We start from the raw sequence: 22914 nt of genomic DNA on the forward strand, positions 1-22914 counted from the left end.
TGAATGACAAGAGCACCAAACAGCCTTATTGCTGATACAAAGAAAGTGGTCTGGATCAAAGATCAAACCAGCCACAGCATTCCATTAAACCACAGCCTAATCCAGAGCAAGGCTCTAACACAGTTAGTTCTTTGAAGGCTGAGAGACACAAGGAAGTAGCAGAAGAAAAGTTTGAAGCTGCAGGGATTGGTTCATGATGTTTAAGGAAAGCAGCCACCTCCATAACAAAAAAGTGCAAGGTAAAGCAGCAAGTGTTGATGTAGAAAAGCTGCAGCAAGTTATCCAGAAGATCTAGCTAAGATCATTGTTGAAGGTACCTACATTAAACAACAGACTTTCAGTGAGAACAAAACAACCTTATATTGGAAGAAGATGTCATTGAGGACTGTAGTCACTAAAGAGGAGAGTCAATACCTGGCTTCAAAAGATAGGATGACTCTCTTGTTAGAGACTAATGCAGCTGGTGACTTTAAGTTAAAGCCAGTGCTCATTTACCATTCTGAAAATCTTAGGGCCTTTAAAAGTTATGCTAACTCTACTCTGCCTGTGCTTTATAAAATGGAACAACAAAGCCTGGATAACACCATATCTCTTTACAGGATGGTTTACTGAATATTTTAATCCCACTATTGAGACCTACTGCTCAGAAAAAAAAAAAGATTTCTTTCCAAATATTACTGCTTACTGACAATGCCCCAGTCACCCAAGTGTTCTGATGGAGATATATATACAAGGAGATTAATGTTGTTTATGCAGTAACACAACATCCATTCTGCAGCCCATGGATCAAGTTGTACTTTTGACTTTGAACTCTTATTATTTAAGAAATAACATTTTGTAAGGCTATTGCTGTCATATATAGTGATTTCTCTGATGGATCTGGTCAAAGTCTATTAAAAACCTTCTGGAAAGGATCCACTATTCTAGATACCATTTAAGAACATTTGTGATTCATGAGAAGAGGTCAAAATATCAAACAGGAGTTTGGAAGAAGTTGATTCCAACCCTCATGGATGACTTTGAGGAGTTCGACTTTAGTAGAGGAAGTAATTCCAGATGTGGTGGAAATAGAGAACTAGAATTAGAAACAAAGCCTGACGATGTGACTAAATTGTTGCAATCTCATGATAAAACTTCAATGAGGTCAGGCACAGTGGCTTATGCCTGTAATCCCAACATTTTGGGAGGCCAAGGTGGGTGGATCACTTGAGGTCAGGAGTTTGAGACCAGCCTGGCCAACATGGTCAAACCCCGTCTCTACTAAAATTACTAAAATTAGCCAGGCGTGGTGGTGTGCGCCTGTGGTCCCAGCTACTCAGAAGGCTGAGAATCGTTTGAACCCGGGAGGTGGAGGCTGCAGTTAGCCAAGATGGCAGCATACCCAGACAGGATGTATACCCAGAAATGACCTGAGAAGACTTTCAGCCTTCACCCCATGTTATTCCCAAGGCTCAAGACACACCTTGCTAATTAGTGAAGGTCTTCCATACCAGTTTGCAAAGACTGGGGGAGTTGGCTGTCTTTCTAAATGGTAGTTTTCAAGAAAAGACCACAAGACATTAAAAAAAGAAAAGAAAGAAAATGAAAATACAGCTCATTCAGAGTAACAAAATAAATCTCCGGAAACTAACTGTCCCTGAAGCAAAACAGGCATTGGAGCTACTAGACAAAGACTTTACCACAAGTGTCTTAAATACTCCAAGAGTGAAAGTAAAACACAGAGAACTAGTGAGGAAAAGGATATATGAGCAAGATGAGAATATCAACAAAGAGATAGAAATTAAAAAAAAAAGAGAGAGAACCAAACAAATTCTGGACATGAAATTCAATTTTGAAATTGAAAAATTCTCTAGAGGAGTTCAACAGCAGACCAAAATAGGGAGAAAAAGTCTGCAAACTTGAAGATAGGTTATTTAAAATTATTTAATCTGAGGAGCAAAACAAAAAGGGAAAGTGAACATATGGGACATTATCAAATGGACCAATATGTACATTATGGAGGCTCAGAAGAAAGAGAAAAGGACAAAAGGGTAGATTAAGAAATAATGAAAAGCTCTCCAAATTTGAGGGAAAATATGGATATACAAATACAAGAAGGTCAACCAAGTCTAGATAGTATAAACCCAGTGAGATCCACACTGTGGCACCTTATAATCAAACTGTCCACAAAGAGAGCATCTTGAAAGCATCAAGAGAAAAGCAACATGTCATGTACAAGGAATTTCCGTGAAGATTATCAGTGGATTTGTCAGTAGAAACTTTGCAATCCAGAAGGCAGTGGGATGATATATTTAATGTATTGGGGGAAAAAAAAATAAACTGTCAACTGAGAAACAAAGAAAAAGTGTTTACCGAGAATTTTATGTTGGGCAAAGCTGCCCTTCAAAAATGAGGGTTAAGATATTTGCAGACAGGCAAAAGCTTGAGGGAGTTCATTACCAGTAGACCAGCCCTGTAAGAAATCCTATCCCTGGTGTGGTGGCTCACGCCTGTAATCCCAGCACTTTGGGAGGCCAAGGTGGGTGGATCATGAGTTCAGGAGTTCAAGACCAGCCTGGTCAAGATGGTGAAACCCCGTCTCTACTAAAAATACAAAAATTAGCCAGGCATGGTGGCAGGCGCCTATAATCCCAGCTACTCAGGAGGCTGACGCAGAGAATTGCTTGAACCTGGGAGGCGGAGCTTGCAGTGAGCCGAGATTGCGGCACTGCACTCCAGCCTGGGCGACAGAGTGAGACTCCATCTCAAAAAAAAAAAAAAAAAACAAATCCTAAAGGGAGACCTTCAAGATGAAATGAAAGGACACTAGACAGTAACTCAAAGTCATACAAAAATATAAAGATCTCCAGTTAAGGTAAGTACATGGACAAATATAAATGCCAATATCATAATTTTGGCTTATAACTCTGCTTTTTTATTTTCTACAGGATTTAAAAGACACATGCATAAAATAATTATAAATCTATGTTGACAAGTACATTGATATCAGTGTAAAATCAATTGATTTAAGGTTGTTATAACTTTAGGATGTTATATGTAATCCCTATGGTAACCAGAACAAAAAATATCTAAAGTATATGTAAAAGGAAATGAGAAAGGAATAAAAATATGTCACTAAAAAACACCAATTAAACACAAAGGAAGACAGTAATGGAGGAATTTAGGGGCAAAATAGTTATAAGACATATGGAAAATAAATACAGTGGCAAAAATGAGTTCTTCCCTATTCTTAATTATTTCAAATGTAAATAGATCAAATTCCATAATTAAAAGATGTAGATTGGCAGAACAGATTTAAAAAACAGTGTCCAACTATATGCTATGCATAAGAGACTCACTTTAGGTCCAAGAATATACACAGGTTGAAAATAAAAGCATAGAAAAAGATATTTCATGCAAATAGCAACCAAAAGAGAACAGGAGTGGTTGTATTAATATTAGACAAAATAGACTTCAAGTCAACAACTGTTAGAAGAGAAGAAAGACAGTATCTGATGGTAAAAAGTGGATTCACCAAGGAGATTTAACAATTATATACATAAATTCAACAAACAATAGAGCCCCAAAGTGTACAAAGCAAACATTGACAGAATTGAAGGGAGAAATAGCTCTACAGTAATAATGGGAGACTTCAATACCCGACTTTCATAATAGGTAAAACATTCAGACAGAAGATCAATAAGTGAGGAGAGGATTTGAACAGCAATATAGACAAATTGGACCTAACAGAGATACATAGAATTTTCCTTCCAACAACAGCAGACTACATATTTTTCTTAAGTACACAATGAACACGCTCCAGGATAAATCATGTGTTAGGCCACAAAACAAGTTTTTAATACATTTTAAAAGATTGAAATCATTCATTTTTTTCTAGTCACAATACAATGAAACTAGAAATCAACAGCGGAAGAAAAATTGAAAAATTCACAAGTATGTGGAAGTTAAACAACACACGCTTAACGGAAGGGTTGAAGAAGAATTCACAAGGGAAGTTAGAAAATAGCTTGAAACAAATGAAAACACACACCACAACTTACAGGATGCAGCAAAAGTAATGCTAAGAGGGAAATTTATAGCTGTAAATGCTTACATTAAAAAAGAATAAAGGTCTAAATCAACAATTAACTTTCCACCTTAAGGAGCTAGGAAAAGGAAAAACCCCCAGAGCTAGCCAGAGGAAGGAAATAACAAATATTAGAACAGAGATAAGTAAAACAAAGAATAGAAAAACAACAGAGGCAATCAATGAAACCAAGAGTTGGTTGTTTGAAAAGATCAAGAAAATGGTGGATAAATCTTTAGCTAGACTGACTAAGAGAAAAGAAAGAAGACTCAAATAATTAACATCAAAAATGAAAGGGGACATTGCTACTGATTTTACAGAAATAAAAAGGAGTTCAAGAGAGTACTGTGAACATTTGTATACCAACAAATTGAATAGTCTACGTGAAATGGATAAATTGCTAGAAATACACAACCTAGGAAGAATGTCATGAAGACATAGAAAACCTGAATATAACTATAACTGTGTAAGGAGATTGAATCAGTAATCAAAAACCTCCCAATAAAGTAAAGCCCAGGACCTTAAGGCTTTGCTGATTAATTTTACCAAGCATTTAAAGAATTTGCACCAATCCAGCCGGGCACAGTGGCTCACACCTGTAATCCCAGCATTTTAGGAGGCCGAGGCGCGTGGATCACGAGTTCAGGAGTTCGAGACCATCCTGGCCAACACGGTGAAACCCTGTCTCTACTAAAAATACAAAAATTAGCTGGGCGTGGTGGCGTGTGCTTGTAATCCCAGCTACTCAGGAGACTGAGGCAGGAGAATAGCTTGAACCAGGGAGTTGGAGGTTGCAGTGAGCCGAGATCAAACCATTGCACTCCAGCCTGGCAACAGAGTGAGACTCCGTCTTAAAAAAAAAAAAAGAATTTGCACCAATCCTTCTCAAATGCTTCCAGAAAACTGAAGAGGAAGAAACACATTCCAGTTAATTCTATAAAGCCAGCATTACCCCAATACCAAAATCAAAGACTGTACAAGAAAGAAAACTACAGACCAATAATCCTTATGAATGTTAATGCAAAAATACTCAGTAAAATGCCAGCAAACGGAATTCAGCAGCATATCGAAAGGATGATACACAAAGTAGGATTTATTCCTGGAATTCAAAAACAGTTCAACATCCCACAAAAATCAGTGTAATATGCCACATTAACGAATAAAGGAAAAAAGACACATAATCATTTCATTGATGCAGAAGAAGCATTTGACAAAATTCAACATCTTTTTAAAGATGACAAAAACAACACATTAAAAATAAAAGGAAACAAGCCAGGCGTGTTGGCTTGCGCCTCTTGAGGTCAGGAGTTCAAGGCCCGCCTGACCAACATGATGAAACCCCGTCTCTACAAAAAAATATAAAAATTAGCCAGCATGGTGGTGCATGCCTGTAGTCCCAGCGCTTGCTTGGTTGGCCAAGGCATGAGAATCACTTAAGCCCGGGAGACGGAGGTTGCAGTTTGCTGCAGAGATTGCAACACTGCGCTCCAGCCTGGGCGACAGTGACTCCGTCTCAATAAAAAGGAAAACTACTTCAACATGTAAGGTCATTTATGAAAAACCCAGAGCTAACATCATACTCAGTGTCATGATTGAATTGTTTTTCCTCTAATATCAGCTACAAAGAATGGATACCTGTTTTTGCCAGAAAAGGACAAAGATTGTATGATTTCATGTTGTACCTAGAGTCATCAAATTCACAAAGACAGAAAAGAGAATGGTAGTTACTAGTAGCTGGGGGACTAGGGAATGGGGAGTTATTGTTTAATGAGTACAGAGTTTCAGTTTGGAAAGTGTCTGTAGCTATATAGGTGTTATAGTTGCATAACAGTGTGGATATACCTAATGCCACTTAACTGTACACTTAAAAATGCTTAAAATGATTAAATTTTTTGTTTTGTATATTTTGCCACGATAAGAGGAAATCAAGAGAGAAAAACTTGCTATTTAGAAATAACAATGAGGCCGGTTGCAGTGGCTCACGCCTGTAATCCCAGCACTTTGGGAAGCTGAGGTGGGCGGATCATGAGATCAGGAGATCAAGACCATCCTGGCTAACAAGGTGAAACCCTGTCTCTACTAAAAATACAAAAAATTAGCCAGGCGTGGTGTTGGGCACCTGTAGTCCCAGCTACTTGGGAGGCTGAGGCAGGAGAATGGTGTGAACCGGGAGGCAGAGCTTGCAGTGAGCCTAGATCGAGCCACTGCACTCCAGCCTGGGCGACAGAGTGAGACTCCATCTCAAAACAAAAACAAAACAAAACAAAAACAATGAAATTACTGTGGATTGATATTTAAATTCAGATGCTAATTTCAATTTTTAAATTCATTTATTAAAAAAGGCCGAAAGTAAAAGAATAATTTAGAAAACTAGAAAAGGAACAAAGTCAAGAAAATAGAATTATACACATTATTACATTATTAAGATAAAAATAAGAACGTAATATAAATTTTAACTAATTCATTGAAAAGAGTAAAATAGAGACACTTTTGAAAAGTCTAATCTGAGGGAAAAAGTCAAATACATAGAAACACTTAAGCAGAAAGGCCATCTAACCAATAACAATGTTTATTTTATAATACTTGATATTTTGTGTACAATTTTATTCAAGTACATTTGGAAGAATAAGAACAAAGGAATAATGGCTACACTTATTGAGTGTTTATGGTAAGGTAGGAACTGTCATTCTTGGTGCTTTCCATGGATTATCTCATTTAATACTCAGAATATCCATATGTGACAGGCACTATTATACCCATTTTACATATGAGAAAGCTGAGGCACAGTGCATTTAAGTAACTTGCTCAGGGTCACAGCCAATAAGTGGCAGGGTCAGGATCTGAATCCATGTGGTCTTACTGCAAAGCTTACACTTTTAATCAGCCTCTCTCCACAGACAGCTGTCAAGGAAATTGGTCAAAATGAAAACCACAGAAAAATTTCCCCCGCTTTTTTTGATCTTAATGACACTTGTTGTATTTTGTACTTTTTCATTAGGTCATCGAGACATATTATTTATCCCAGTATTCTTCAAAGCACAGTGTACTGTGCTTTGGTATTCACTGAAAGTTAGTTCACAATAAAACTGAATAAATGGCATTCCTTTTCCTCTCCCTCTCCTTCCACTGACTCTGACAGCAGGAACTAAGAACAGAAATAAAGCTAATGACCTACCTTTTGTATAACAGTTCCTCAACACTTGTCTCCACATGGTGAAAACTCATCACTTACAAATCGTTGCTTTATGGATCAAGAAATGATGAAGCATAGGCGCACAGTAACGTGTCTAAAATTTTTGTCTGTAAAGATTAAAGGATATACATCCTAATGGAATCTCTCCCATTCACCAAACAACTGGCTTAAGCATACATCCAAAGGACATTTTCTTAGATCATTTCTGATTTTCTTTAGAACCCAAACACATCGTAGGAGAGAAAGGGATGCTGAGCCCCACTCCTCTGCTCCCGGGTTGCAGAATGGAAGTGAGAATGCAGTACCTTACCCCTGGTGGTGCTGTGTCACAGGAGCCTCCATTTCCTGCTGGAGATGTGAGATTTGCAGGATCCAAGATGTCCTCGAGTAAAAGTCCTTTGTGAGGAGGGACAGGTAAAGGAGGCAGAGAGAACATCAAATATAACATATGGGTGACCTTACAAGTTTAAAGATAAATTTCCCTCAAATTGTAACATTTTCAAGCATATAGGCAGTATGGCCTTGCCCCAGTTCCCCTCAGCAACTGTAACAGGCATTGGGTGCTCATACAGAGCATCCTATAAAGCCTCCATATGAGAGAAGCTGTGGGGAATAGACCCACAGTTAAACCACTGTGATGAATCAGTTTAGAATTTTAATTAGCACTATGGTCTGTATGGAAACACCTTGGATGCCAGTAAACTGAGTGATTCGGTGAGATGCACTGAGTTGAAATCTCTACGGATGAGGACTGTAGACCAGCACTTCCATAGACTTTACAGTTGATTAACTACTTTTTGCTAAGTTGTGGTTTTTTTTACTTTTTAATAGTTTTAATAAAGTATAATTGACATGCAATAAACTGTACATACTTCAAGTATACAACTGATGTTTTGACTTATGTACCTGTAAAACCATCACCACAATTAACATAATAAACATACCCAACATCCCAGAATTTTCCTTCTGCCCCTTTGCGACCCACCACTCCCATTCTTCCCCATCCCCTTATCTCCAAGCAACCACTAGTCTGCTTTCTGGCACTATGGATTAGTTGGCATTTTGGGGATTTTTATATAAATGAAATCTTTGGGGAACAATCTGTAAGCTTAAAGCTGCTATAAAAGAAAAACCTGAATTTAGGAAATGTTTTTAGACAGTGGAAAGTGATGTTTATAACAAAAATGAAGTTGATACTTGTAGGTTTTCTGTAATATTTTTCTCCTTAAGAAGCTTTTTATATGAATTTGAGTTTTTTAATTATTACTAGAGCATATGTAAACATAAAATGTTTATTTTAAAATTAATTAAAAATTTAATAATTTTCCATTTTTATATCCCCAAGCTACCTCTTCAACCCAAAGTTGTTTCACTTGATTTTTGTTTATATTTTTAATCTTTTTACAGAGCATATAGGATTGGACAATGTAGAGATGTCAAAGTGCTTAGGCTGATATCCTTGGGAACTGTGGAGGAAATCATGTATTTACGACAGATATACAAGCAGGTAAATATGTTTCCCTTTTTCTGTTTCAGAGGTCAACATTTATCTGTTTTCAAAAATTAGGAACAAATTTGTGTAAAATATAAGTTTTAAATCTTCATTGTATTGTGTGGAATTTAATAAGATTATAAAAATTACCCTTGAATACACTTTTATGAAACAGATTAATTCTTTGGTTCATTGAATTTTTGAGCTGAAAGTTTTCTAGAGCAGTACCTCTTAAACTTTAGTGTACATGCAAATTACCTAGGGATCTTGTCAAAATACTGATTCTGATTTAGTAGGTCTGAGTTAGAGCCCATGATGTGGAATTTTTAACTAGCTCCCAGGAGTCCTAGTAAAACTAATCAGCAGCCCACATTTTGAGTAGCAAGGTCACAGCTCCCCAAACTACAGGCCAAGGTGTAGTGGTTTACCACAAATGGGCTACAGGTGCACTGAGATGTTGGTCCCACAGCTTTCTGGACAGCAAGAGTACCTAAGCCAGTGTGTTAGTTCATTCTCATGCTGCCATAAAGAACTGCCAAAAACTGGGTAATTTATAAAGGAAAGAGGTTTAATTGACTCACAGTTTCACATGACAGGGGAGGCCTCAGGAAACTTACCATCATGGTGGAAGGGGAAGCAAACATGCCCTTCTTCACAGGATGGCAGGAAGGAGAAGTGCTGAGCAAAGAGGGAAAAGCCACTTATAAAACCATCGATCTCTTGAGAACTCGATATCCTGAGAACAGCAGCATGAGTATAACTGCCCCCATGATTCAGTTACCCACTGGATCCCTGCCACAGCACGTGGGGATTATGGGAACTGTAATTCAAGATAAAATTTGGGTAGGGACACAGCGAAACCGTATCAGCTAGCTTCCAGCCTTGAGTAACCTTTTTACACCAGGTAGATACTCATATGTTACCATTTTCTACATGTGCCATCACATGAAGATTAGGGAGCACTACCTTAGAGGTACATACTGTACATCCTGAAACTGGGACCCCAGAGATGCCCCAGTAAATGAAATTATAGGAATAGAACTTAAGTGTACTAACTCCTTTCCTGGTACTTTTAGTATTTGTCTAAAATTGCATTAACTCTTTAATATGCTTGGCATATCAATTACTACTTCATTTATGCCTCTAAACAAACAATATTTATTTAGTTTACAACTGGATACTTGAGACAATCTGGAATAAAGTTCACGTGTAATCATAAATATACATTTGAATTGCTTCCTATATGTTCAGTTGGCATCTATTTAAGAGCAAACATCTGCCACATGTGTTGGTAGTTAACCTAAGAATGATCCAATCTTAAATTTATGCTATTTTCTTCATTCTAAAAATAGAATTGTACACAGCAGTTTTTTTTAAAGCTTTTAGCTCTGTAATAAACAGTTCATTTTTTTTTCTTTTGATATAGCACAACTACTTGAAAATTATTTTTTCTAACCTATTTAACCAACCTTGGGGAAAAAGTGGGAAGTTACTCGTCTTAGGAGCTGTTCTTTTGAGTACTGTCTTAGACTACTCTCAAGTAAGAGTCTTTCCTTAATTATGTAGTAATTTTTTTCAGTCCATTACTATATACATTTCCTTTTTACCTATTCATCCGACTTATTTAATGAAATGTCTTGTTATAAAATACACATTGTACAGTAGTATATGATAAAACATGCTTCAGAAGATGAGGTAATTTAAGAACTTTATATTGACACAAATAAAGATAAGATGGCAATCATGGAAGGAAAAGGCACTAAATATGGTTTAAAGATAGTTTGGAATTTAAACCAGTGGAGCACACCTTCTAGCCTCCTAGGTTGGCCTTCAATCTTTTGGGGAAAAAAAAATCCAAAAATTATGTTCTTAAAAAAAAAAAACCTGGCCAGGCGCAGTGGCTCACGCTTGTAATCCCAGCACTTTGGGAGGCCGAGGCGGGCGGATCACGAGGTCAGGAGATCGAGACCACGGTGAAACCCCGTCTCTACTAAAAATACAAAAAATTAGCCAGGCGTGGTGGCAGGCGCCTGTAGTCCCAGCTACTCGGAGAGGCTGAGGCAGGAGAATGGTGTGAACCTGGGAGACGGAGCTTGCAGTGAGCCGAGATTGCGCCACTGCACTCCAGCCTGGGCGACAGAGCGAGACTCCGTCTCAAAAAAAAAAAAAAAAACCTGTAAAAATGTTAGAAAGCAAGAAGAGTTATCTTGGTGGCCCCAAAATTGTAAGGAGTCCTAAAAGACAAAAGGAAGTTGGGATCAGATTGAAGGAAGAAGCCAAGTTAAACTCAGTCAGAAGAAGACTACTGAAAGGGTAGGTGCAGCCTCTGGATATTCCAAGCTTACAGTCAGCAGATACTAAAAAAGAAGGGAGCCTTGGGTTAACTGTGGAGCCCTCTTTGGGGTATCACTGATGTTGTAACAACACGGTTTAGCCCTTATAATCTTATCCCATTTGGACCAAATTACAGCCAGCAGAGATGTCTACTCTCAAGTGAGAACAATAAGTAGAAGTACTGGAAGCAAAGAAGCAAGACAGAGCTCCAAATTTTTCTAATATTCAGAAGAAAGTCCCTCCTGTTGCCCAGAAGACTAATTACCTGCACCCTCCACTTTATTTCACATAAGCACTGCAGTAGACAGAGATAAGCATGTGAAGTAATTAAAGGCAGATGAATAACCTAGCCAAAAATAATTACCCAACAGTTTAGGAAAATAAACACTTTGAAAAAGACACTATAGTGGGCTGAATACTGGCCCTGAAAAATATCAATTTCTAATCCCTGGAAATTGTAAATGGTACTTTATATGGAAAAGGGATCTTTGCAGATGTGATTAGATTATGGGTCTTGAGATTCGGGATTATCTTGGATTATCCACAAGTGTCCTTATAAGAAAGAGCTAGAGGACAATTTGACACAGACAGAAGAGGAGAAGACAGTGTAACCACAGAGGCATTGATTGGAGTGGTATGCCAGAAGCTAAGGAATGGTGGCAGCCACTGCAAGCTGGAAGAGGCAAGAATTAGATTCTTTCCTAGAGCCTCCAGAAGGAGTGTGGTCCTGCCAACATCTTGATTTCAGTTTAGTGATACTGATTTCAGATTTCTGGCTCCCAGAACTGTAGGAGACTCAAATGATCCTCCCACCGCAGCATCCCGAGTAGCTGGGACTACAGGTGCGTGCCACCACACCGAGCCAATTTTTTATTTTTATTTTTGTAGAGATAGAGTTTCACTATGTTGCCCAGGCTGGTTGAAACTGAGTTGTTAATTCAGAACTCTCCCACAAAGATAGATTCTAGCCCAGATGACTTCAGTGGTAAATTCTTTTTTTTTTTTTTTTTTTGAGAGGGAGTCTTGCTCTGTCGCCCAGGCTGGAGTGCAGTGGCACAATCTCGGCTCACTGCAAGCTCCGCCTCCCGAGTTCACGCCATTCTCCCGCCTCAGCCTCCTGAGTAGCTGGGACTACAGGTACCTGCCACTGCGCCCAGCTAATTTTTTGTATTTTTAGTAGAGACGGGATTTCACCATGGTCTCGATCTCCTGACCTCGTGATCCACCCGCCTCGGCCTCCCAAAGTGCTGGGATTACAGCCGTGAGCCACCGTGCCTGGCCTTCAGTGGTAAATTCCATCAAACACTTAATATTGTTTTTGAAAACAGAAGAGGGAACACTTCCAACTTACTTCACAAAAACAGAAGAATCCTGATACCAAACTTGACAAAGATATTGCAAGAAGAGAACATGACAGATGAATATCTCTTATGAACATAAATATGAAAATCTTTAACCAAGCATCTGTTTTGAGTCAATTGCGCCCTTTCCCCTCAAAAGATAGGTTGAAGTCCTAACCCCTGGTACCTGTGAATGTGATCTTATTTGCAAGTAGGGTGTTTGCAGATGAGGTTAAGATGAGATCACACTGGATGAGAGTGGGCCCTAATCCATTGACTGATACCCTATAAGAAGGGGGAAATTTGGATACAGACAGCCACAGAGGAAGAACACCATGTGACAATGGAGGCAGAGATTGGAGTGATGCCACCACAAGCCAAAGAATGCTACAGATTACCAGCAACTACCAGAAGCTAGAAAGAGGCAAGGAAGGATCATTCCCTAAAATCTTCAGACAGAGCATGGCCCTGTGGACACTTTGATTTCAGATTTAGCCTGCACAACTATGAGAAAATAAATTTCTGTTGTTTTAAGACATCCAATTTGTAGTACTTTGTTACAGCAGAATTGGGAAACTAGTGCATCCTCTAAGGCAAATACAGAGTATTGTAAATTTGACTGTATTTTTGTATGAAACTTCTGTATGACAAAGGAACTGCAAACCAAATTCAAAGACAGACTAGAAACATATGTTTGCCATATATGTAATAAAAGCAGCATCTAGAAAATATAAAGAACTCCCACTGTGTTAGTCTGTTTTCATGCTGCTGGTAAAGACATACCAGAGACTGGGTTATAAAGAAGGAGAGGTTTAATGGACTCACAGTTCTGCATGGCTGGGGAGGCCTCACAATCATGGCAGAAGGCAAAAGGCACATCTTACATGGAGGCAGGCAAAGAGAATGAGAATCAAACGAAAGGGATTTCCCCTTATAAAATCATCAGATCTCGTGAGACTTATTCACTACCACGAGAACAGTAGGGGGGAACCGCCCACATGATTCAGTTATCTCCCACTGGGTCCCTCCCACAACACATGGGAATTATGGGAGCTGCAATTCAAGATGAGATTTGGGTGGGAACACAGCCAAACCGTATCACCTACAAACCAATAAAAAGAATAATAGGCATTTCACTGAATTAAAAATGCAAGTGGTTAACACATGTGAAAAGATTTTTTTAACCACACTCATAATCTAGAGATAGAAAATAAAATAAGACCATTTGCATTGTATATTCTGCAAAAGCTTTTTTAAAAAATGCATATTGAGGTGTTTTTGGGGGGGTTGGGGAGATTGGTGCTGTTCATTGTTGGTTGGGGCATTTGAGAGATGCTCGTATACTATTGTTGAGAGTACAACTGGTATAGGTATTGTAGAGTCTCCATAGCTAACTGACAGAAATCCTCTCACATATGTGCAGTGTAGGATGACAAGGGCTGTTACTTAGCATTGCTTGCATTTGTTTAAAAAACAAACGAAGCAACCTAAATGTCTGACAGTAACAGAATAAATTCTGATACTTGTATTACTTTGTGACAACAAAATTTAAAAAATTAGTCAGATCAAATGTACTGATGTGGCAGGATGTCTGAAGACATTTTTAAGTGAGTCGAAAAAGCAATATACAGAACAATATCTACAGTGTTTCAGTGTGTTTAGAAATAAAGCTATTTCTGTGTGACAGACTGTCCCTGATTTATGACATGGTTCAACTTAATGTTTTTCAGTTTTATGATGGTGCTAAAATGATACCTATTTATGTATGAAGTATGTTCCTCTACTTATGATGGGGCCACATCCAGATAAGCCTATCGTAAGTCCATAACTCACTTTAGACCTAATGGTGTTTTCAGCTTACAGTGAGTTTATCTAGATAAAGCCCCATCATAAATTAAGGAGCATCTGTATGTATAAATAGCTTTAACTTCATTGAAAGATACCTAGAAGGATGCACCTAAACATTACAGCACTGGTTAGACTAATAAGGAGTGACCTGTATTGTTCATGAGGGACTTTTATTTTGATATCTTTTAGTGCATCTGTTGTGATGATGCATTCAGATATTTTATACATTTTAAAAATATAAATGTCACTTTTACAGCAGCTGTGCTCCTTCAGGTTTGGAGCGTTTAAGCAATCGAAAGTTTGGCATTCAGAAAGTCATCTCGTCTCTCTCTGTGTGTGTGTGTGTGTGTGTGTAAATTTTATTTGTGTTTGCAGAAGAATTGCAAGAACAGCAGAAAAAACCCCCAATTAGCTTCACTCAAATTCCTTATTTGCTGACATTTTACACACTTGCTTTCTCTTTGTCTCAGCCATTATCTTTATTCTTTTTCTGAGCCATTTGAGAGTTAGACTTCTCATCAGTACATATTTCCCCAAAGAAGCAACACTCTCCTACCAACACTCTAAATTTTCCAGTATGTATTTCCCCAAAAGTACACCCCTACTTAAATATACATAAAAAACAGTTTTATGCATTCTAAATACTCAGTTGTATATACGGTTCTACAGCTCGCTTTCCCCACCCCCCCACACACTCCTCTCCAAAATGCAGTTATTCACATCAAGAAATTAACATTGATAAAACATGATGCTGTAATCCATAGGACCCATTCAGTTTCCCCACCTCTCTTTCCTTTCTCGTCCAGGGTTTCATCAAGGATCATGATTCCATTTACTTGTGTCTCATCAGTTTTCTTCGGCCTGGAATATTATCCAGGCTTTGTCTTTCGAGACCTTGACAGCTTTAAAGAATAAGGCCTTTGCGTAGGATGTCCTTCAGTCTAGGTCCATTTGATGTTTCCTCGTGTCCAGACTCAGGCCAAGCAGTATTGGCAGGAATACCACAGACATGATACTGTGCTCTTCTCGTTGCATCAATCAGAAGGCCCATGAGGGTGACCTGCCCTACTACTGCTCACGTTAACCTTCATGGCAGGTCAAGTTTGTGTCTGCTGAGTTTCTCCACTGCAAAGTTACTATTTTTTTCTTCGTAATTGATATGTAGTTTATGGGGAGATCCTCTGAGACTGCCAGTTCCTCATCAGACCTGCACGCATAACCCTTAGTGTTCATTCGTGATTCCTGCCTGAATCAGCTACCACTATAATGGTTGTCAGGTGGTGATTTTTCTATTTCCATTATCCTTCTTGGTTGTTCTTTGACACTCTACCATTTGAAAAAGAGCTTTCCCTTCTGTTTAATTTGTGTGGTCTCATGGCTTCCTATTTTAGTAACAGATTAGAACACATTGAATATCACTGTTTACTTTGATGTTCACATTGTCTTATATTTGGCCAATGGGAACCCATTAGGGTGGCTTCTGTGTCATTTCGACTTGCTCCCATCATTCTTTTGCACTTCTTTCCTGTGGTAGGCTGAATAATAGTCTCCCAAAGATGTTCACATTGTAATCCCCCAAACCACCTGGGTTATCCAGATGGGCCAGTGTAATCACAAGGGTTTTTTTATAAGGATCAGATGTGCACATCTTCATCTCTGCTTTCTCTGACCCTACTGCCTAATAACCCGTGGTAACGAAGCAAAGGGTCAGAGAGAAAAATAATGAAAATGCCACACTGCTTGCCTTGAAGATGGAAGAACGGCCGTGAACTTCTTAACATCATAAATGTTCTTTTCTTTTTACTTCTTTCTTTATTTTGTTTACTCTTATGATGAGATCCAAGCATTTTCTCCCTTGTATGGATTTTTCATAAGCTACAAACTAAGCTACACTTTTTAATTACTATTTTCCCCCTAACTTCTTGAATTTGAACATGATTTCTTTTTTTAGTTAGCCTACAGCTGGAAGCACCTGGTTTCCACTTTTACTGGAGCCACTTTAGTACAAAATAATGTGCTTTTTATAAATTTTGTGATAAAACTTTGCTAGGAAGCTTATAAAGACTCAAATTAAGGCTTACAAATTACCTTGGTGATTATAGTTACAGGTCCTGCAGTCTGACAATATCAGTGTTTAAGGTAGTTTCAGTAACAAGGGTAAAATAGGTAGGTACCTGGGCTATCACTTGCATCAATTGTTATTGTAATTCTGTATTCCCAGGATTACAGCCCATGTTCATTGGTATCAAACTGATCAAGTTGGTATGTTGATCCATAACTTCTTTAAATGAAGGTCCCGAGGGTTTTGTTTTAAGAGAGGCATCTTGAAAGTGAGAAATTAGTTAACAGTATAAATTTTAGATTCAGCCAAACCAAGGTTCAAATTCTAGGAATGACACTTCTTAGCTGGCAGCTGTGAGCAAGTCACTTAATTTCTCTAAACAAGTTACTTTATTTTTAAAATACAGAAATTTTAGTTATTTTATTTCTAAAATTGAGATGATATAAGGTTGTAAGGATTAAATGAGAGTATGGAAATAAAATGCTATACATGTAATAAATGTTCAGTAAATGGCAGCTGTTATTAACAAGAATTTTAGTTGCCTAGAGTGACTTATTACAGTGCAAATGAACTCTGATGATAATCTCAATAATTAAGCATTTCTCTTTTTTTTTTTGAGATGGAGTCTTTATCACCCAGGCTGGAGTGCAGTGGCGCCACCTCGGGTTGCTTACAGACTCCACTAGGTTCAAGCAATTCTCCTGCCTCAGCTCCCGAGTAGCTGGAATTACAGGCGCCCACCACCATGCCCAGCTAATTTTTGTATTTTAGTAGAGAAGGGGTTTCACCACGTTGACCAGGTTGGGCTCTAACTCCTGAAATCAAGTGTTCTGCCTGCCTCCACCTCCACCTCCCAAAGTGCTGGAATTACAGGTGTGAGCCATTGCACCCGGCCCTTAAGCATCATTTTTTACTAATTTCTCCATCAATGGGCTGAAGTTATTTTCCATTCTGTGCATTCTTTGTTTCTTTCAAGAAATTTTAAAGTACACATGGGGTTAATCAGATTGTATTTTAATTTTACATATTTATATTACATTTAGTAAAATATCCAGTAAATAGTGCATATTAATGTTGATACTGAAATGGTGTTTTTAAATGTTCCATGTCAGTGTTCTTTCTGTATTCAAAATTATGTCAAAGATGCAGTGTTTCTTAAAACAGTGATAGGATTTTTGCTGTTAGTAGGCAATGGAGTCAAGCCACAATTAGTTTGACACCAAGGTGGTTATCATATCATTACTTTAGATTGTAATTTAACTTCAGTGATATAGTAATTACTTCTGCCAGTTTTAGTAGTTGCTATTGTAATAAGAGTTTTAAAAGGAGAAAAGTTTATTCAAATGTATGCTTTTATTATTAAACATTTATGTCAGGTGGATATTCTATAGAGATGTAATCTTGACTCAGTTGTTAGAAAACAGATATAATAGGAAATATAAGATCTCTGTTTCAATAAGACTGGCCAGATTATTATTATTTCACCATAATGGCAACATCTGCCAGGGAAATTAAAACAAAATTTTCTCCCTAAGGAGATTCTGCCTGCTCCAACTAAAGCTGTGTATAAACAGGGAATGCCAGGAAATTCTGACATATTGTTGGAGCAAACACTTCAAAAATATCTTGTGTTTTTTCTGTTTTAGCAACTTCACTGTGTGGTGGTTGGAAGTGAAAATGCCAAACGATATTTTGAAGCAGTTCAAGGATCTAAAGAGCATCAAGGAGAGCTTTTTGGGATCCATAACCTCTTCAAATTTAGGTCCCAAGGGTCTTGTCTTACGAAGGACATCCTGGAGGTGTGAACTTCTTCTCTGACCTTTTCAATAATATTTTAAATACAGAGTTTTTCTTCCTCAGGAAATTTGAAATACAATTGCTGTTGCCTTTTCAGAGAAACTTTTGGTTTCCTTTACCAAAAATGCCTTGGAATTTTTACTTTTAGAGAATAAGAAATGAATTGTTGTACCTCTAAACTAAGATTTTCTCATGCGTAATTACAAATAATGCACACACACAAATGTATATACGGGGTAGTATGAACTCCAAGGCCATTTTAAGATAGGCAGAGAGAAGTTTATTGTTTTGAAAACAGCTGCTGAAGTCAGGAACTAAAAAAAGAGGTTTTCCTAAATAAACAAAAATATAAAATGTGTTTTGATTAAAAGTTACCAAATACTCCCTGAGATGTACTCTCATGTCTCATGGAGATTTTTGTTTTCTGTTCCCAATAAAAATTCCACACCAATATTTTAAACTTTCCCTGTTGTGCTCATCCTCAGCATACAGATGTTTCTTATTCTTCAAACAAAATATTTTATATCCTTTTTTAGAAAAATCTTGAAGTTCTTCTATATACCAGAATACTAAGGATATTAACCTATTTTCTAATTGATATTCGTATAGGTATCATAAAATCCTGGAGTATCATCTTTTTCAACCTCCTCATGATATAGATGAGGAAACTGAGTCTTAGAGAACTTGAGGATATTTCTCTTGACTTCCAGGACTTTGTAGTAAAATCTTAATGTACTTCATTTATTCAGTAAATACCATAAAGACAGTTCAAGGAGCAGTTGGTTCCTGTCCTTGAGGAACTTAAACCATCTTGACCAGAGGTGGAAGAGAACGTTTACATAATAACCACGTAAAGTCAGGAATCGTATGCTGAACAAGTTAAGCAGTAGACCATGGATGGCTGGGGGAGAGGAAGGTATATATTATTTGAATCCTATAAATATTGTTACTATTATACAATTTCTGATGTATACTGCTGAGTTTCTATTTTATAGTAACTATATTTGATTCTGAATTCAGTGGCCCATTTGGAGTCCTACTTTTTGGGTTTTTTTCCCCTTGCTTTTTAAATATGCTGTTTCTTTCATGAATTTGTTCTTTCCAGTTTCTCTTTTCATATCAGTAACTTTGTTTGCCCTCCAGCTCCCAAACCCGGCCGCTACCTCCATGTCAGAGTACTACTTGACATGCCTGTCTTGATGTTAAAGTCATTGTCTATAAAAATATTAGCATTACATTATTTATCCTGTTTTCTGTCATATATGACATAGTTATCTGTTTTTATCAGAATAACCACCTATTTCTTTGTTAAACAAGTGTTGTATAAGACATATCAGGATGACAGGTTATTAAGTAGAAAAAGTTCTCTTGTTTATCGTGCCACTGCACTCCAGCCTGGGGAACAAAGCAAGACTCTGTCTCAAAAAAAAAGTTCTCTTGTTCACTGGTTATTCTAAGAATATCTTGTTTCACCTTCAGAAGTGTTTATTAATGACAGGACCATCCATGTCTTACATTTTCTTTTTTAAAAATATCTTTAAGTTCTTTAATAGACCAGAACACTAAGAATATTAACCTATTTTCTAATTGATATTCATAAGGGGTGACAAAGCCATCCATGTCCTACATTTGTCTTGCTAGACATATCATTGGCACTTGATTATTAAGTTAAATTTTGAATTAAAATTACTCATTTGTCATCAATCAGAATGTAAACTTATTCAGGGTTGGTTAGATTCATGCTGCTTTGGGCCAAAAGGTGCTTCTAAATATTATTATTAGCCCCATATAATGGGAGTACCTATCATAAAGTAAAAGGAGTATTTCACTTCATGTGAGACATTTTTAATTTTTAAAGGTTGTATAAAATCTCTTAAAATGTTTTAAGATGTAAAAATTTGACTATTTACACTTATGATTTCTGGGAAATTTTATTCTGTTTTGCATTGACTTTCCATTATCTATATTATGGTTTCTCTTCAAAGATAGATATTGAGAGTTCATTTTACAAGTATTTGTTGAGCATCTGCGAAATGTCAGGTACTGTTCATAGAGCTTTGCATACATAAAAGAACAAAATAGACAAAACGATCCTGCCTACCAGAAGTCTTCATTCTGTATGGGGAGACAAATGATAAACAGAATAAATAAGTGAAATACAGAATGTATTATGATAGGTTCTAAGGATAAAAAATACAACAGGGAAGGGAAATAGAAACTGTCAAGGAAGGGGCATTGCAGTTTTAGATGGGGTAGCCAAGGAAGCCCTCACTCTGAAGGCTGCATTTGAGTATTCAAAGAGGTGAGGGAGAAAGGTGTGTTTTAGACAGGGGAAACAAATGCAGAGGTCCTGAGGGAGGAACATGCCCCGTGTGATCTCCAATGTCAGGGAGGCCAGAGTGGTTAGAGTGGGGTCAGCAAGAGAGCAAGAGATGGAGCCAGAGAGATGACGGAGAGCCAGACCATGCAGGAACTTTGACTTTTACTTGAATGAGACAAAAAGCAATTAGAGGGTTCTGATCAGAAAGATGACATAGTCTGATTTGTATTAGCTTGACTTACTATTGAAAACGAGACTATAGAAGTACAAGGACAGAAGCAAGAAGCCAGTTAGGAGGATACTGCAGTAATCCAGCTGAGAGATGATGTTGGCTTGAGCCAGGGTGATTGGGGTGGGTGGCATGAGAAGTGGCTGGATGCTGTATATATTATCCAGGTGGCATTGACAGGATTTGCTGATGGGTCAGATACAGGGTATGAGAAAAAGAGAAGAGTTAAGGATGGCTCCAAGGGGTTCGCCCTGAACAACTTAAGACTGGAGTGGCCATTTATCTATAATAAAGGAGTTTCAACAGCTTTAAGATTTCTAGTACTGCCACTTTGACCTGTTGTAGCCATTTAGCTTCTGTTACAGAGATAAATGGTAGCCTGGGAATGAGGCTTCCCATCCCATTGCTGTAATAGCCTCCAGGCACGGTGAGTGGAGGACTTGCAGCAATTCAGAAACTTTCATTCCCTAGAGTTCCACAGGGGAGATTCTTACTCATTGCCCTGGATACCAGGTGGCTGGAACCACGCCATTAGTATGTCTGTGTATTCCTCAGTTAGGCATTTGTAATTCTAGTGATGATAGTATTATTTCTCCTTGCTCTATCAACAAATATAGCCTTAAAAAGAGAATTGATTTCCTTTTGAGGAGAATTTAATATTCTAGAATCTAGGCCATTAGAACTTCTGCTAAATGATACACCAGAAGCTTTAAAGTCCAAATACTTTCCCAAAAGATAGCAAGCCTGTTATATAACTAGAATATTGTTTTTAGTTTCATATTAGGGTGGACCTTTTCATTTTGATGTCTCCTACACCTAAGGGGTATTTTTAAATGAATTTGAACAATAAATATAGTAACAATATAGGCTAGAATATCAAGTTCCCAATATTCAACATTGTGGTGTTTGAAATGTTAATATGTCCTTACCATAATTATTGTATGGGAATGGTTGTTATGGATATCATACTGGGTAAATATTTCACATTTCTTCATTCTCCCTCTCCCCACAAGTACTTCTGATGAAGTTGGCTGGAAAGTATTAGTTTTCTGTGTCTATAAAAGTAAACTTTAACACAAGAATTAAGAGTATTTTTAAAATGTTATATAAACGTTTATATATGAGTTTCTTAATTAGCAAATTGAAATTAAGAATGCTAAAGCAAGCTGCATGCAATTTTTCTTTCTTAACTCCAAGAATAGCATGCATTGCTATTGTTTATCTGGTTGTTGCTACCCCCTGTGTTGCATAGCTATTTGCATTCTTTCTTACTTACATTATAGAGAGAAGGCCAAGTGGAAGCAGGGATCATGACAGCCACAACATGGTTGAAAGAGGGACCTCCAGCACACAAACTAGAACTGGTATGTAATATTTGAACCTGTAGCCTACAACACCTAGAAAACATGTACTGTGACAATTTTGTTTCTTTTCCTTTTTCCTTAATTTTATAACCTGTAAAAAAAAAAAAAAATTAAGAGTCAAGGACACAAAGTCAGAGGACTATGGATAAAATTAATAATTAAGGCTGATTTAACATTCTTATCATAAGAACAAATTCAGGAGCAGTTCAGGCATTTACAGCTAAACTGAATTTTAACTACACCAAACTGTAAATCCAGTACCACCTAGATAACTAACCCATCCCAAATAAATAATTTTTGACTAAATGGTAAGTTAAATGGAAAAATCACCATCAATGTGTATTTAAAATTATTGAACCCAAATATCAAAATTATTCTCTAACTGAAAGCAGATATTTGATTCCTTAATTTTGTGATCTTTTTAGTAGCTTGTCATCTCATGTACCACCAAATCTTTATTTCATCATAAGGCCATCTTAAAGGTAAAAAACGTGTGGAAGGTTTTTTTGTTATTGTTGCTGGGTTTTTTTGTTTGTTCTTAGAGTCTTAACTATCAATTTATACCAATTTAAAGTCCAATGACTTTAAATGAGGCATGAAATTTTTATAAATTTAGAGAAATATATGAATCTCAAATATTGGCGAAAGTATTATCAGATAATACTTTCTGTAATATTTTACTAGTAGAGCCTCAGTTTTAGAAAACTATGATATATTTAACTCTGATTAATGTGAAAAAGTTACATATTGAATTTAAATTTGTAGCAAATTTTACTTCAAAATTCTTTATTTCTGGTGATCAAGATCCTATTGGCCTTTTTAATCAATTAGAACAATTTACCAGTCGTGAATTCTTTACCTTGTTAACT

At 37.3% G+C, this 22914-nt stretch overlaps 1 protein-coding gene across 7 annotated transcripts in view; it reads left to right on the forward strand.

The window, feature by feature from the left end:
- The window catches only part of ERCC6L2 (ERCC excision repair 6 like 2), a 185525-nt gene that overhangs the window by 93376 nt on the left and 69235 nt on the right, over nucleotides 1-22914 (forward strand). For all 7 annotated transcript variants that reach the window (XM_032164597.2, XM_032164598.2, XM_032164596.2 and 4 more), the window contains 3 exons: nucleotides 8667-8766; nucleotides 17982-18134; nucleotides 21965-22045. In XM_032164597.2, the coding sequence (XP_032020488.1) occupies nucleotides 8667-8766; nucleotides 17982-18134; nucleotides 21965-22045 (334 nt within the window). The remainder of the gene's footprint in view (nucleotides 1-8666; nucleotides 8767-17981; nucleotides 18135-21964; nucleotides 22046-22914) is intronic.

This window comes from Hylobates moloch, unplaced genomic scaffold (assembly GCF_009828535.3).
Source record: "Hylobates moloch isolate HMO894 unplaced genomic scaffold, HMol_V3 SCAFFOLD_10, whole genome shotgun sequence".
NCBI classification, from domain to species: Eukaryota; Metazoa; Chordata; class Mammalia; order Primates; family Hylobatidae; genus Hylobates; species Hylobates moloch.